The 14,437-nt window shown below is 45.3% G+C and overlaps 1 protein-coding gene across 1 annotated transcript in view; it reads left to right on the top strand.

The window, feature by feature from the left end:
• Positions 1-14,437, top strand: part of MYH15 (myosin heavy chain 15) — a 124,410-nt gene that overhangs the window by 97,589 nt on the left and 12,384 nt on the right. The window contains exons 33-37 of the mRNA XM_044771643.2: positions 3,624-3,816; positions 4,046-4,249; positions 7,779-7,904; positions 10,019-10,189; positions 13,283-13,387. Of these exons, the coding sequence (XP_044627578.2) occupies positions 3,624-3,816; positions 4,046-4,249; positions 7,779-7,904; positions 10,019-10,189; positions 13,283-13,387 (799 nt within the window). The remainder of the gene's footprint in view (positions 1-3,623; positions 3,817-4,045; positions 4,250-7,778; positions 7,905-10,018; positions 10,190-13,282; positions 13,388-14,437) is intronic.

Here is a 14,437-nt window from a genome sequence, read left to right as displayed (position 1 = left end):
AAAGTATGAGCAGCTGGTATGCATGGCATGTGGTTCACTTCTTCAGCAGATATTTGAGCACTTCATGTTGGCCAGACTCTGTGCCTGCTATTCTGGCCAGGGTTTCCTCAACTTTTGTGGATGACTAGGCTATTTTTTTTGATTTTACAAATATTATAATTATCACGGCTATAGGTAGAGAGGTGCCAATGCAGTCTCTGATGGAAAGTGGGGAGGAGTTTTGGTGGCTAGCTTTGACACTCTCTAGCCTAGACATAGGAAAGGAGGGCTGACATTGGCAGCCAGCTTAAAGGACAACTGGTGGCCATAATTGCCATGTAAGTCAAACCCTACCACAAGGCTCAAGACTAGATTGAAAACAAGTTGGTTAGGTGTATCTTAAATCTTTAGGGACCACCAACTATATCCCTCTTCCAACTCAAGGTATTCAAGGAAATACTGAAATGTGTGAGGTCTTCTCATGGCCCAGAGCCAGACTGCACCTGGCACGTATTCTGCTCTCTCCAGGCATGCCTGGAGAGGTACCGTGGAAGGAGGTTTTGGGAATGAGGCATTGAAATTCCTTACACTAACAAAATGCATTTGTTTGCTTAGGTTTTATCACCTATAGCGGGTTAGGAAAAATTTTTCTCTATAAGGTCAGATAGTAAATATTGTTGGCCTTGCAAGCCATAGGGTCTCTGTCACAACTACTCAGCTTTGCAGTTGTACCTTGAAAGCAGCCATAGATAACTGGAAATCAAATGGGCATGGCCAGAGTTGGCCCATAACCTGTGATTTGCTCACTCCTGGCCTGTAGCCTCAGGTATCTAGTGATGTTCCATCATCTTTTTCTTCTCTGTGATCCACTTCTCTGAATTCAGTTATCTCAAACTTTACCATGTGGTCTTAATTTATGTGCACTGTCCAACCTAATTTCTTTTATTGTCCCAGTCTCTGTCAGAAGAATATGTTTAAATCTCTTCTCATTTCTAAGTAAAATATTTTAGCATGTCTTTGAGAAGTAGGATCTCAAACTCAGACGTGGTATTTAGTTAACAAAATACCTTGTCAATCATTTTAAAGCTAAATCATATGTATTGGAATTAAGGTAAATCTTACGTTTCTCTGATATAGATGAGCAATGTGGCAAGAGAAAAAAAATGACCTATTGAATTGTCAATTTGAAATCATTAGCTTTTTCAAGTTTTATTCTGATTTTTGGGTTTTTGGTTTTCTGGGGATTTTTTGCATTTGGCTTCTTTCCTCAAATCATATTTCACGTTTTAGAGAAGAAGAAAAAAGGAACTCCTTGGTAAATTTCCCTGACCTTGAGTGCTTCATTTTTCTTAAAAGATGTACTTGGGAGAGTTTTCATTTTCAGGATTTTTTGACTCTGCATGAAATGTGTTGACTGTTTAGGCGCCATTCTCTAGGCCTGACTTACAGCCAAGCCTCTTAAACTACAGCACTTGCTACTTCTCTGTGGGCGCTCGTTTCATAAACAACAGTGGAGACAGTACGGTTTGAAACATTCCGTTTGTCTGCTTAACTGGAATGAATGTATCTCTGTTCAGAGGATTCTGCTCTAGAGTCCCTGTGTAAGGAGAGTCAGCGGTGGCAGAAATGAGAGTTTCCCCAACATAAGACAGAGGAGTGTCTTACAGCTTTCAGGGCTATTGAGTGTGTGTGTCCCTGTCTTAGTCATCTAGGGCCATCATAACAAATTACCAGAATGGGGGGCTTAAACAATGGAAATTTATTTCTCACAGTTCTGGAGGCTAGAAGTCTAAGATCAAGGTGTCCACAGCTTTGGTTTCTCCTGAGGCCTCTCTCCTCGGCTTGCTGATGGCCACCTTCTCACTGTGTCCTCACGGGGTCTTCCCTCTGTGCGCCTCCCTGGTGTTTCTTCTTGTATCCGAATTTCTGCTTTTTTTAAGGACACCCATCAGGTTGGATTAGGGCCCACTCTAACAGTCTCAGTTTAACTGAATCACCTCTTTAAAGGCCCTGTCTCCAAATACAGTCACATTCTACCTACTGGGGGTTAGGGTTTCAACATATGACTTTGGGGACACACACACACACACACAATTCAGCCCATAACAGTTTCTATTAACTTCATGTACTGGCATCCCCATAGGTTTCTGATCTGGTTGCTGAACAAAAGCCCAGGACCAAGGACAGGCACGTGAGGCTGACAGCTTGTGGGGCCAGGGACATGGTGTTGGCAGAGGAGAGGTGCTAACTCTTGGCTCTGGAACCAGAAAGAATTATTTCCCATACATTTCCATAACTACTTCTGGGACCTCCCTCCACCCATGGGGAGATGAAAAGTGGTCATGAAAAGTGGAGCCTCCACCTGTCACCCAGTCAGAAACTCCCCTGCAGGCTGATGCTTCCTGATTGGCCTTGGAGCTCAGGGCATATGGCTCAATGATGGTTTAACATGGAACCTGGTTCTGACCCAAGATGAATACATGTTAGCTGTTTGTGCTGATGGCTCTGTGAGGAAGGGCACGCAGAAGGCTTTTCCCTTTTCGGTCGGATCTGTCCAGCCCTAGGCCTGTTTTATAGGGTGAGCCTAACAGGGTATGTGTTAGTTATAACAGTTAACCTGTCCTGACTCACAACCACCAAATCTTAATGGCTTAAAACTATCAAGGTTTATTTTTCTTTATGTCAGAATCTGATATGGGGCATGATGGAGAGTGGGCCGCCGTTCTTCAAAGTCAATCAAGGACCCGGATTCCTTCCACCTTGCCGCAATCTTCCATATGTGGCTACCAAGTTTGCCATAGATGGGGAGAGGGAGCACAGGATCACACAAGCAAAAGTGTTGTACGGGTGAGGCTTGGAAACTGCGGGTGATGCCCGTAGTCCACTGGCTGAATTCGTGTGACTTCATGGCCCCAACGCACTGCACGAGGGCTGAGAAATGATTACGTGGGCTCCCACATATTTTCATCGCCTTTCTGATCGCACGTCTCCTGTCTAAGCTTCTGTCACTTTGCAAATATGGTTTCAGCATAGGGTTTTGATTGTTCTGAAGGCATCCTGAAATAATTCAACGTCACACAGCAGCTGGTTTTCTTAGCCAATCCATGGTTGCATTCTCAAACTCCTAGGGAAAGATAACCATGCTGTTCTAGGAGAGTTAAGTGTCTACAGGCCGTTAGAGCAGTATTGCTGGCGCTTGGGATTTGTTCAAACCTGGGTGACTCTTTCTTGCCTTGTTCAGACATTTTCCACTATTGAAAATACTTTAAGTATTATGCCTGTCTGCAAAAGCAACCTTCCTTGATCCTTAGCCATCCTAGGAAATGCAGGTGTTTGCCCTAGACTGTCCTTTAGCGGGGGTCTCAGATAAGGCTAAGGCTGCTCCACAGGAATCTCTAACTCTGGTGATTTCCTTGGTTCTTTTGGAAAGTTGGCCTGGGAATCTTAGTCTGTGTTGGTGGACATATGATCACTCACCTAACCCCTCAACCTCTGTTTTTAAAATGAAAATGCTTTCGACTCATTTTGTTAATTACCCAGAATTTTTCTTGAATTTAATTTTTTAATTTGAATCTTACACAGCAGGTAACCTTTCTTAATTTGAGTGCATGATTTTTCCCCCATGAATGTTATTCTAAAACTAGGAAGAACCAGCAGTGTGCTATTGACTCACTGCAGTCTAGTCTGGATTCGGAAACTAGGAGCAGAGTGGAGGCTGCCCGGCTGAAGAGGAGCATGGAAGGGAACCTCAGCGAGATGGAACTCCAGCTTAGCTGTGCCAACCAGCAGGCGTCAGAGGCAACAAGGTCTCTGGGTCAGCTTCAGATTCAAATCAAGGTATTTTCAAATTGTAAAATGGGGGAGGGGGGAAGGAAAGCCTCTGCTTACAGAAGCAAACCAAGTGCCAGATTGTGCTGAGCAATGAAAATGAGGACAACAAACCTAATCCTTCAAGAGAGTGAGAACATGCTTACACTTAAATTGGTGGGGTTTTTTCAGCACATGCTTGCACAGGTGCATATCCCCTTGAACTCAGAGGAACCTGTGCCCCGGTTTCCTCTCCCAGGACCTGCGGGTGCAGCTGGATGACAGCACACACCTGAATAGTGAGCTGAAGGAGCAGGTGGCTGTGGCTGAGCGGCGCAACTCTCTTCTCCAGTCTGAACTAGAGGAACTAAGGTCCTTGCAAGAGCAGACAGAACGCGGGCGCAAGCTGGCGGAGGAAGAGCTCCTGGAGGCCACAGAAAGAATAAATCTACTCCATACCCAGGTGGGGCCCATAAACTCTCCCCACGAGCTGCATCAGCTGGTTGAAGGCAGAGGTTTCCACCTGTGGTCCAGCCTTGGCCCACACGCAGTTGTGCGTCAAGCTGTGGGTGCAGCATGTGAGGCATAGGGAGAGCCTTAGGCAGCAGAGCAGTGGTCACACTCTGCTTCATTGCCAATGTATTGGTTCCCTAGAGCTGCTGTAACAAAATACCACAAACTGAGTGGCTTAAGTCACCAGAAATATATTCTCTCACAGTTCTGAAGGCTAGAAGTCTGAAATCAAGGTGTTGGCAGGGCCACGCTCCCTGTGAATCTCATGAGGAATCCTTCCTTGCCTTTGCCCAGCTTCCAGTGGTTTGTTGGCAATCTTGGGTGTTCCTTCGCTTACAGATGCATCACGCTAGTCCTCTGCCTTCACGTGGCATTCTCCCTGTGTTTGTTAACATCACCTTCCCTCGGTGAATATCTGTCTCTGTCTAAATTTCCCCTCCTTATAGGGACATCAGCCATATTGGATAAGGGCCCACCCTGATGACCTCATTTTAACTTGATTACCTCTGTAAAGACCTTATTTCCAAATAACATCACATTCAGAGGTCCTGGAGTTGGGACTTCAACATATCTTTTTTGGAGGGGACGCTCCTTGACTCATAACACTAAGCTTTCTGCCAGAAGTGTAGACTGTTAGAGCATTCATGGCCACGATGCTGGGGAGAGAGAGATGAATAGTCTCTGGTGTTCCAGAATCACTTGCCCGCTTCTCCTGTTGCCTCTAAGCCACGCGTTCCCTCAGCATCCTAGGATTAAAAACAAATGCTCCTGCCTCAGAGCCAGGAGACTTCTAACAATTCTGAGTGGCTGCTGACAGATACGATGAGCTGTCAGGACTCTGGCTTCTCATGGAAGCTTATGTGACATGAATTCTTGGAATCTTTGCCATTCTCATACAATCAGTAGAAACCGTATTGGCTACGCCAAGCGTGTATAGTAAATGGGTCATTCAACAGACATTTATAGGGTGTCCACCATAACCTGGGGCAAGTATATATTATAGATACAAGATGTCTCCATTGTCCTGAAGAAATGACGACCTACGTAAGAAAACCGTAGTGTACTGCCGTGAGTAAGAGGATGCTGCTAGGACATGGGGGAGGGGTGGTGGTAGGGGAGATCAGCAGCAATGATGCTAAGAGGCAGGTAGAGCCAGGTCACCAGGGTCCTTGAGTCTGAGATGGATGGAGTTTGAATTCTATCTGAAGCATTTTTGAGTGGCTGAGAGTGAAAAAAGTCAGATTTGCATTTTAGGAAGTTTGGTGATTGCTGTGAAGGATGAATTAAGTAGGGGCAGAGTTGCCATACTATGGGCCACTTAGAAACGCCCGTGAAGTCATTTGGTTGCCCCAGTGACTGGGAAGTGCCACTGACATTTAGTGGGCAGGGTCCAGAATTACTACTACTGCGAGGTGCAGCATAGCCCCGCATTACAAAGAATTGCTCCTTCCGGAATGCCACTTGTACTCCCACTGAGAAATACTGGATAAAAGGAGGTATAAGCCAGAGATGTACCAGCTGGAAGGTATTACAATCAGTTTGTGCCTGCAGTTTGACTTCTGTGTCCATGTGCATGACACAATCCTATTTAGATACCAGGTGGTATAGAATGAGCAGGCTGCAGGTTATGCATAATTCCCAGCAGGCTAACTCACTTCAACATTTCCTTTCTCTCTCAAGAAAGCTTATCTAAATACAATGAGTAGGATTCTTATAAAGTAGAATATTACATTTTTAAAAAGTAAATCATCCACTATCTGTAGTACTCATTTGCCATGCATATTGTAAGTGATAATGTACCACTGGGTCCCATGATGAAAAACCACTAGCCTGCTGAGAGATGAGGACGTCAACCAGAGAGAGAGAGGAGGAGATAGGTTTGAAAAAAAAAAAAAATTAGTCAGTAGAGACCTGGTCTCTAGGGCAGAGTTCCTGAAACTTTAGGTGTGAAAGAGATACTAACGCAAAACTACAAATTCTCAGATCTCAACCCTGACCTACTGACTCAGAATCTCTGCAGTGGGACCCAGGTATCAAGCAAGTTCTCAGGTGATGCTGCTGGTACAGAGACCGCTCTTGGACCAGCATGTGTAGGTGATATATTGCTCGTAAGGACCTCTCCCCCACCTTAACCATGCAGGGGCAACTTGCAGTTATAGAACCCTATCAATCTTTTGATAATATAATGAAACTTTTGAGGAAACTTCTTAGCTCATTCTGCATCTTCAGACCTCTAGCCTCAATCAAACATGAGGCCAAACTTACCCTGACTGATTACGTGCATCCTTTCTCAAATCTGAGCTGTGACAATCTAGATTCCCTTCCCCGCAATACCCCCTCACCCCTTTCTTCCCCAAAAGAACCAATTAGAGTCACTCAGTTTGGAAAGGTTGTAACCATTATCTCCCTAGCACATAATGTAAATGATTCTGTGTACACACAAATCAGCATTTATACCTGTATCTTTCTCTACAAAGAAAAACTTTCTAAGGAGTTGTGTCCAGTGAGCATCCAGAAAACACTCCAGGAAAATAAATTTATCCCCCGAGGCCACAGCCATGGCAGTGGGAAGCCTGGGGGTGCACAGAGCCTCACTCGCTGTGAGAACAGAGAGTGGGAGCCTTGATGAAGACGCCTCAGGTCATCGAGGAAGCAGAGTAGAACCTGTGAAACTTGAACATCTTTTTTATTTCCATGGCTTAAATCTGCCACTGAGAAAGGCACTAACTAGAGGAAAGTGAAAGGACAATAAGGAGGAATAAAGAATAGAAGCCTGTGCCTTTTATACACACTCTTTATGCTGAGGTTTCACATCCTCAAACATGGACCAAATAGCAGCAAAAGGAGCTTCAGCCTCTTGTCACAACCCAAGAAGAAAAGAATTAGGGCAGCATCAGCCACAGAACACAGGACCCTCCGGTGTCACCGGGGCTTCTAAGGGCTGCAGGGTGAGGCTCCTCTGAGCTGCTCTTCCCGCCTCCCCCCTGCAGACACCAATAGGTGGGGAGGGAGATGAAGGGCAGGATTTTTTTTCCTGGAACAGCATGCTGGAAACTGATTTTCATTCTCCAAGCCCCTGCTCCCCAAATATCTGCAGCTGACCCTGACTTCTGCCCAGGGACACTGGCTTCGACCCCTTCAAAGAGCAAAAGGCAGAAATACATACTCCTCGCCAAGTCGAAAACCAAACACGTTTGGGGCTCCTATGTTACCTGGGATCCATTTCCCCTTTCTGATTCAGGCTGCCCTCTCTTTGATCCTGAATGGCTGAAATCTCTTCCATTCGGGTATGCCTTTGATGGCAAGGGGCTTTTCTAACGCTGCCTCCTGTGGTGGAAGTATTGCTTGAGTGAGTATGGCTGACTGGAATAAAACTCGCTCCTGGCCAGCGCCCTCGCCCATTGTGTGTCCCGAACAGACGGGCTTGCATTTGCATCGCTAGTCTCAAGGTGCCTAACAGGAATGCTGCTTTTCCTTAGAACACAAGTCTCCTCAGCCAGAAGAAGAAACTGGAGGTTGATGTTGCCAGGTTGCAGAAAGAAACCGAAGAGGCGGTGCAGGGGTGTCAAAATGCTGAAGAGAAGGCTAAGAAGGCAGTCACGGAGGTGGGTCCATTGACTGTCTGCTCACTCCTGTCTTCTAGAGTTGACTGGAGCAGCAGCCAAGGGGCAGGGGCAGATCTGCAGCCAAAAAGGATTCATTGATTCTCCAGACAGGCTGGAGGGCTTAGCTGACCCCTCTGCCTCTGTTTCCATTTTGAAAAATTAGGCCAATTAGCTCCTCCCCTCCAACCTACGGAGACAATAAAAAGGAGCAGTGGAATTGCTATAAGCAAAACCTTATGAAAGTAAGAGTCTTTTTTTTAAGTTAAGCTGCTTTCCACTTGTGAATCAATATATCTAGTGTCTAGAAACAATTCTTCCTGTGTTTCTTTACAAACAGCTATTTTCCTAGGGTCTGTAATGGGTTTATGACGATGATCTGGAAAGAATGCTTATTTCACTTATTTTTTACAACCCATGCTACTGCTGGAGTAGCGGAATCAGGTTGGTAAAGATGGGCTTCAGGGCTGGTGGGCCTTCTTTATTTGCAAGTGTAAAATTGTTGATGGCGGTGCTTTTCTTAAAGGACACTAAGCTCAGGGTTGGCTGCCAGACTTGACTGCACCTTTGCGGGAACTGGAGAAAGGTGCCCTCTGGGTACCCTGTGTGGGCAGACGCATGCTTCTCTCAAGGGGCAGAGCGAGCAGAAGGCAGCACTTAGCAAAAGCAATTTGCAGAAGGCGGGTGGAGGGGAAGTGTCTATGCAGGGACCCCAGGCTTGCGGAGTGGAGCATGGACCTGATGTCAGCCTCCACTCACCCCTTCCCTATTGAGTGATGTTGTGTGGCCTATCAAATGCAGAACCACAACAGCAGCCCTAACTCTGCTGTGTGAGTGGAAGCTGATCCTCTTGCTAAAAAAGGGTATGGGAATTGGGGAGATAAGATATTTAATTAGATTTTACATTAGTTGTTTTAAAATTCAAAGGAGGGGAAGAGCTTGTATCTATATTTGCCGGAGTTATTTAGTGCTCAGGGAGCTAAATAAAACCTTTGCACCAAATCCTAACTATCAGGTTACTGTAGAATCCAGCCCCCTCTCAGAATAGAGAAGCACACCTCTCACTCGGCCATTTTGTATCGAGGCAGACACTTCTGCTCTCTGATGGAGAAGAGCTGTGTGAAAGCTGGAACATGTTTGATGGCCAAGGGAAAAATAATATGCTTAACATTTATGAAAATCCACATGGATAGATAGGAATAAAAAGAGCTTCTATGCCTGCTTGGTAAATTTATGCAGTCATACAGTATGAAGACTCTATCTGCTTAACCTTGCCTTTATAAGATTTTCATGATGATGTTGAAAAATGAACTCGCTCCCTCTTCCTCCCACCCTCCAGTTCTCCAATAGTGTATCTCTGAGTCCCAACCCTACGTGGCAGAGCCCAGAGTTGCTTCCGTAATTCATTCTTTACCCTCACCATCTGCACAGACGTCTCACACTTAAATTATACAGATGGTTGGTAACCTGATAGACAGAGACGCTTTGGCTGGGAGGGCAGTGTTCTAACATTAAATGCACTGAGAGATTCATGAAACAGTCCTTAATAATTGCATGGAGACACCAAGCCTTTGTATACATAGCCAAAGCCAAGAGCAGGCTTCACTAGCAAGAATTAACCTTCCTTGTGCCAGTTTATTGGCACTGAGAGCATCTGGTGCTGCCAAATTCCTGGAGCCTAAACTTGTTTGCAGTTGTAAATCACGGAATTATAGAAGTGAGATCTGAAAAAGATTTTCATAGGCATGCCTTCACACTTTTCCAGGTGCACAATGTTACCGGACACGTCCTGGTGCTTTATTCAGCTGAAAGCTGTTGCTCCAATTGCTCATCTTTCTTTCAATGCAAGGGTTGTGTGATCATGTTTTTGTGGTACTTCACCTCTGGACTGTTTCCACCACCCCTCACCCCAGGCTCGTCAGGAGCTGCCGCTATCTTATTGCCTTATCATTAACAGACTTGAGGGCCGCAGACGTTTGGGAGAGCGTGGTGCAAAGAGGTTAAATATACAGAGGCAAGCCACGACATCTAGGCAGATCAGGAACTGAAGACTGTGGGTGGAAATGTTAAGATCCATTGGCTGCCAAACTGTCTCAGTCCCTTTCCTTCTTTTCTAGGCAGCAAACATGTCAGAAGAACTGAAGAAGGAGCAAGACACCAATGCCCACCTGGAGAGGATGAGAAAAAATATGGAGCAGACAATTAAAGACTTGCAAAAGAGGCTGGATGAAGCTGAGCAGACTGCCCTGCTGGGGAGTAGAAAGCAAATCCAGAAACTAGAATCCAGGGTAGGAGTTTGCGTGGGTCATCACGGGGTCTCCACAACTCCCAATTCAAGGCCTCATTGTCCTGGAATATCACACCACATGTTCCCCGCCTCCCACATCACTTTTGCTTTTAGCAGTTTCAGCTCTTTGGGGTGTCAGATCTCAATGTATTCACTCATTTTTGCTTGACTTTGGGCCACCTAATCGGACTTTTCTTGGACTGGGTGAAATGTGCCTTCCCTCTTCCTGCTGAGCGTGGGTGCATCTCGGGACTCACCCCTCCCCAGCTCTGCACTCCCCACAGCCAGGGTATCTGTGGTTTCCAAACCCTCCTGCACAGTCCTGCTTCTGTGCCTTTGCTCCTGTTATTTCCTCCGCAGAGAATGCCCATTTCCTCACAGCCAGAGAAGGAAAAGGGAAACAGCTAAATCAAAGATCAAGAAAGACTTGGTGAAGACGTAGAAAGGGCGGAGGGAAATGATGTAGTACCTGCCTTCAGGCAGCTTGAAAACAAATAGAAGACCTATCTTGAAAGTAGGATTTTTAAAGTTATTGAATCAATTTCAATGACAATGTATAGGTCATGTGACAAATGCGACAAGGATGGAAAGAATGTTTGGGATTTGATGGCTCAGAAGGGCCTCTGAAAAATAAAAGTGTTGCCTTTGCACATCTATGCTGTATCCATACGATGCAACACCAAGGCACATTTATGGTACATCCATATGATCATGCTGATTAAAAAGGAATGAAGAGGGGCCGGCCCCGAGGCCAAGTGGTTAAGTTCATGCCCTCCACTTCGGTGGCCCAGGGTTTCACCAGTTCGGATCCTGGACAGGAACATGGCACCGCTCATCAGGCCATGCTGAGGCAGCGTCCCACATAGCAGAACTATAAGGCCTTATAACTAGAATATAAAACAATGTATTTGGGGGCTTTGGAGTGAAGAAGGAAAAAAATTGGCAACGGATGTTAGCTCAGGCCCAATCTTTAAAAAAAAAACAAAGGGACTGAAGAAGAGCTTGTAATATGTGCTGGAGATCATGGCTGGCTGTATAACAATGATAAAAGGTACAGGCAATGTGGGGAGTATTCAACCTTTTGTGCAAGAAAGGGGGGAAATATGAACCCATGTACACACTTGCTTATATTTTCAAAAAGAAATAGTGACAGAATAAAAACAAAGACTAGTGAAAATAACTAGCCATAGGAGAACACAGATGAAAATTAGACCTTCTGACTGAAACTTGTTTCATTGTTTTGATTGCAGAATCATATAAAACATTTACATGCTTCATAATTAAAAAACAAGTTGAAATCATAGAGAAAAATAAAGCAATCCCTAAAATTTTAACATGATTGGGAGCAAATGAAACTATATATCAAGTTGAGGGGCATAAAATACACACAAAGAACAATTATTCCCAGTGACTTGTAAACATACTATTTGTCTATACATGCCTCATGGAATACACCTAAGGACAAAACAAAATAAAATAGCAAAGCAAACTGCACTTGCAGTTTCAAAATAACAATATCTTATCATTGCCACTAGCAAGAACACTAATATAATTACTCATCCAACAACATATATCAGAACCAAGATTTTAGTATGAGAGAAAAAGCATTTAAGTATAAAATCAAAGAAATTTTATGCCTTTCTTTCCTAAAAAATACACGAATGATACTGGTATTTCCAGCTTAAATTTCAGATTGCAGGCTTTTATTTTATTTACAATTGCTGTTAAGGCCTAGAACCAGTGATGACTCATAGCGATGGGCTCCTGAATATCAGATGATGCTAAGGAATTATGGTTAATTTCCTTTAAAAATCATAATACCATTATCTATTAGAACTATATGGAGAAATATTTACAGGTGAAAGTATATGATGTCTAGGATTTGCTTTAATAAAGCCATTTTTCCCTGAGGTGTTTAATAGCTTAAAAAATTTTTTTTAACAAGAACTTAAAAAAAGTGGAAGGGGACCTCTGTTAGTCTCATGTCCCAACTGACGTAGCTGTGTTAGGTTTCTGTGAAAGGGGGCAGAAGATTGTCTATACTGGGCTTCATTCACAAGGAACTTGCACACATGCTGACTCTCCCACCCCCCTTATACCTCTCTGAGCAAGAACAAGGAGGAAAGTACAGCTGAAATGGGGGAGGAAGGAGGGGGTAGGAAAAGGTGGGGTCAGGCAGTCCAGGCACATTCTTGCCTCAGGGCATTGTCAGGCCTTGCAGTTTTAAAGGAGTGGTGGTCAGGAACCTCATCCAGAAGGTGACATTTGCTTCCAGAAGGCAAGGAGAGAGACATGGATGTCTGGGGGAAAAGAAGGGGCAGCTGGCACCCTTCCCCCATCAACTCCCTAGCCCATTTCCCACTTGATTCCTCTCCATGTCGCTTACCACCATGGAACCCATTCTGTAATTTTACTTTATTTTGTTTGTGCATTTCCCCTCTTTAGCATATGTGCTTACACCAGGGAGACATCTTGGCTTTGTTCCTTGCCATATCTCCAGCCCTGGGGTCTGATGTGTAGTAGGCATCAACTACGTGTTCAACGAATGTTACGTTAACCTTGTTTGTATAACTCTATAAGGCTACAGGCAGATTGCTAGTGTGCAAAATAGCTCTCCCGCCAAACAGGGCTGTGGGGCTGTGTGTGACATGTGTGACTCAGGTCTGATTTCTTTAGGGAGTCAGAACTGATCATAGAGGGTGAAGCTTAAGATTAGCTGGTATGTTGGCTGAATCCTTTAAGTGTGCTGTATATGGCTTATTTTCTCCATACACTTACATACATGACTACATACACGTATGTGTGTGTGTGTAATTTTGAAATCTAAGGGGAAGCCTGTACCTCTTCATGGATTAACCTTTCACATTCTTCAGATTCTAAACAGTCCTTTTATGATCTCGCATAGTTCAACCAAGTCCCTTTTGATGAGGCCTTTTTCCCAGAGAGGTTGCCTGCTCAACTACAGCCAGAAAGAGAGCACACATCTTCCCTTGTGATTTCACTCTATGTCAATGATCATGCCAACTGGCAAATACCGTGCCAGCCTGGCCAGCTGGCTGCCAGCCTGTGGCCTGAGATCGTGGTTTGGTTGCAGGTTCGTGAACTGGAAGGTGAACTGGAAGGCGAAGTCCGGCGCACTGCAGAGGCCCAGAGGGGAGCCCGTCGGCTGGAGCGGTGCGTCAAAGAGCTGACCTATCAGGTATGCCAGGAAACCCCGTTTGCCGGGCTGGGCTGTGCCCTGGGAGAATGTGCTCCTTCAGCCTGAAAAGGCCTTCTAGGCCTCTGCAGCTCTCTCCGCCTGTGCTCTCCCTTGGCCGTAGACACGGACTCACCTCCCAGCTCCTGGTTGTTCGTGGTCGGGGCTGTCCCTTTTCAGAGCTCTCAGGCAGCAAAATGTGAGCGGCAAGTTGCAGTTAGAAGTGAGGAGCTATTTATACCGTCCTTGTTTTTCACACACCATGTCTGCAGCACTTTCAGAAAGATGCCTTCCTGTGAGAGGCTGAGTGGGAACAATGTGTAAATGAAGTGGCTGGCGGAGACTGACACGGCCACTCACCCCGCAGGTTCCATGGGACGCTGAGTAAATTGGAGCAGGGGACATTTCCACTCCTATTTTCTGGTGGCACAAACACTCCCGGCCACTGAGGACTCTCTGTGGTGCTGGAGCCAGCTGGAAACAAAGCAGATGCTAATGAGAGCACCCTACCCCCAGCTTTCTGACTCTTTTCCTGCTCACTAATGTTGGTCTCAAGCAAATAACTGGAAAGAGGCGGGTAGACTCTGTACCAGTAACTAATGCATTTCTAAAGGAGCAATATAATCCTTCAGTTCTGTTCTCATTTTCTATCCTTTCTCCCCTTTTCTTCTTCTAATGGAATGGACTGTAGAGTCCAGACAGCAGAGGGACGTACTGTTCCCCACTCCAGGGCCTCGCCTCTTCCTGGCACAGAGTAGGTGAACGTATTTCAGTCGTTGAACACAGATGCCAAAGGTCACTGTCTAGTCCTCTCTCGCCACACAATATAGCTGGTTTCAGTGGAAAGGCAGACTTGTTCCAGGCATCCATTTTTACAGCAACTTTGGCGGTATTGATGCAAGCTCTGCCAGTCCTGATTCCGGTCCCCAGGACTGAGTCATCGTCAGAGACGTCGAAGTTGTCTTCTCTTGCAGCAGGAAGGATAGTGTTGATAAGAAAGCAGAGCACTTCAGAATCATGATCTTGGGCTAATTAAGATGAAATGAGCTACTA

This window comes from Equus asinus, chromosome 5 (genome assembly GCF_041296235.1).
Source record: "Equus asinus isolate D_3611 breed Donkey chromosome 5, EquAss-T2T_v2, whole genome shotgun sequence".
Lineage (NCBI taxonomy): Eukaryota > Metazoa > Chordata > Mammalia > Perissodactyla > Equidae > Equus > Equus asinus.
The sequence above is the reverse complement of the archived record's forward strand: the minus strand, read 5'-3'. Positions and strand labels throughout refer to the sequence as shown.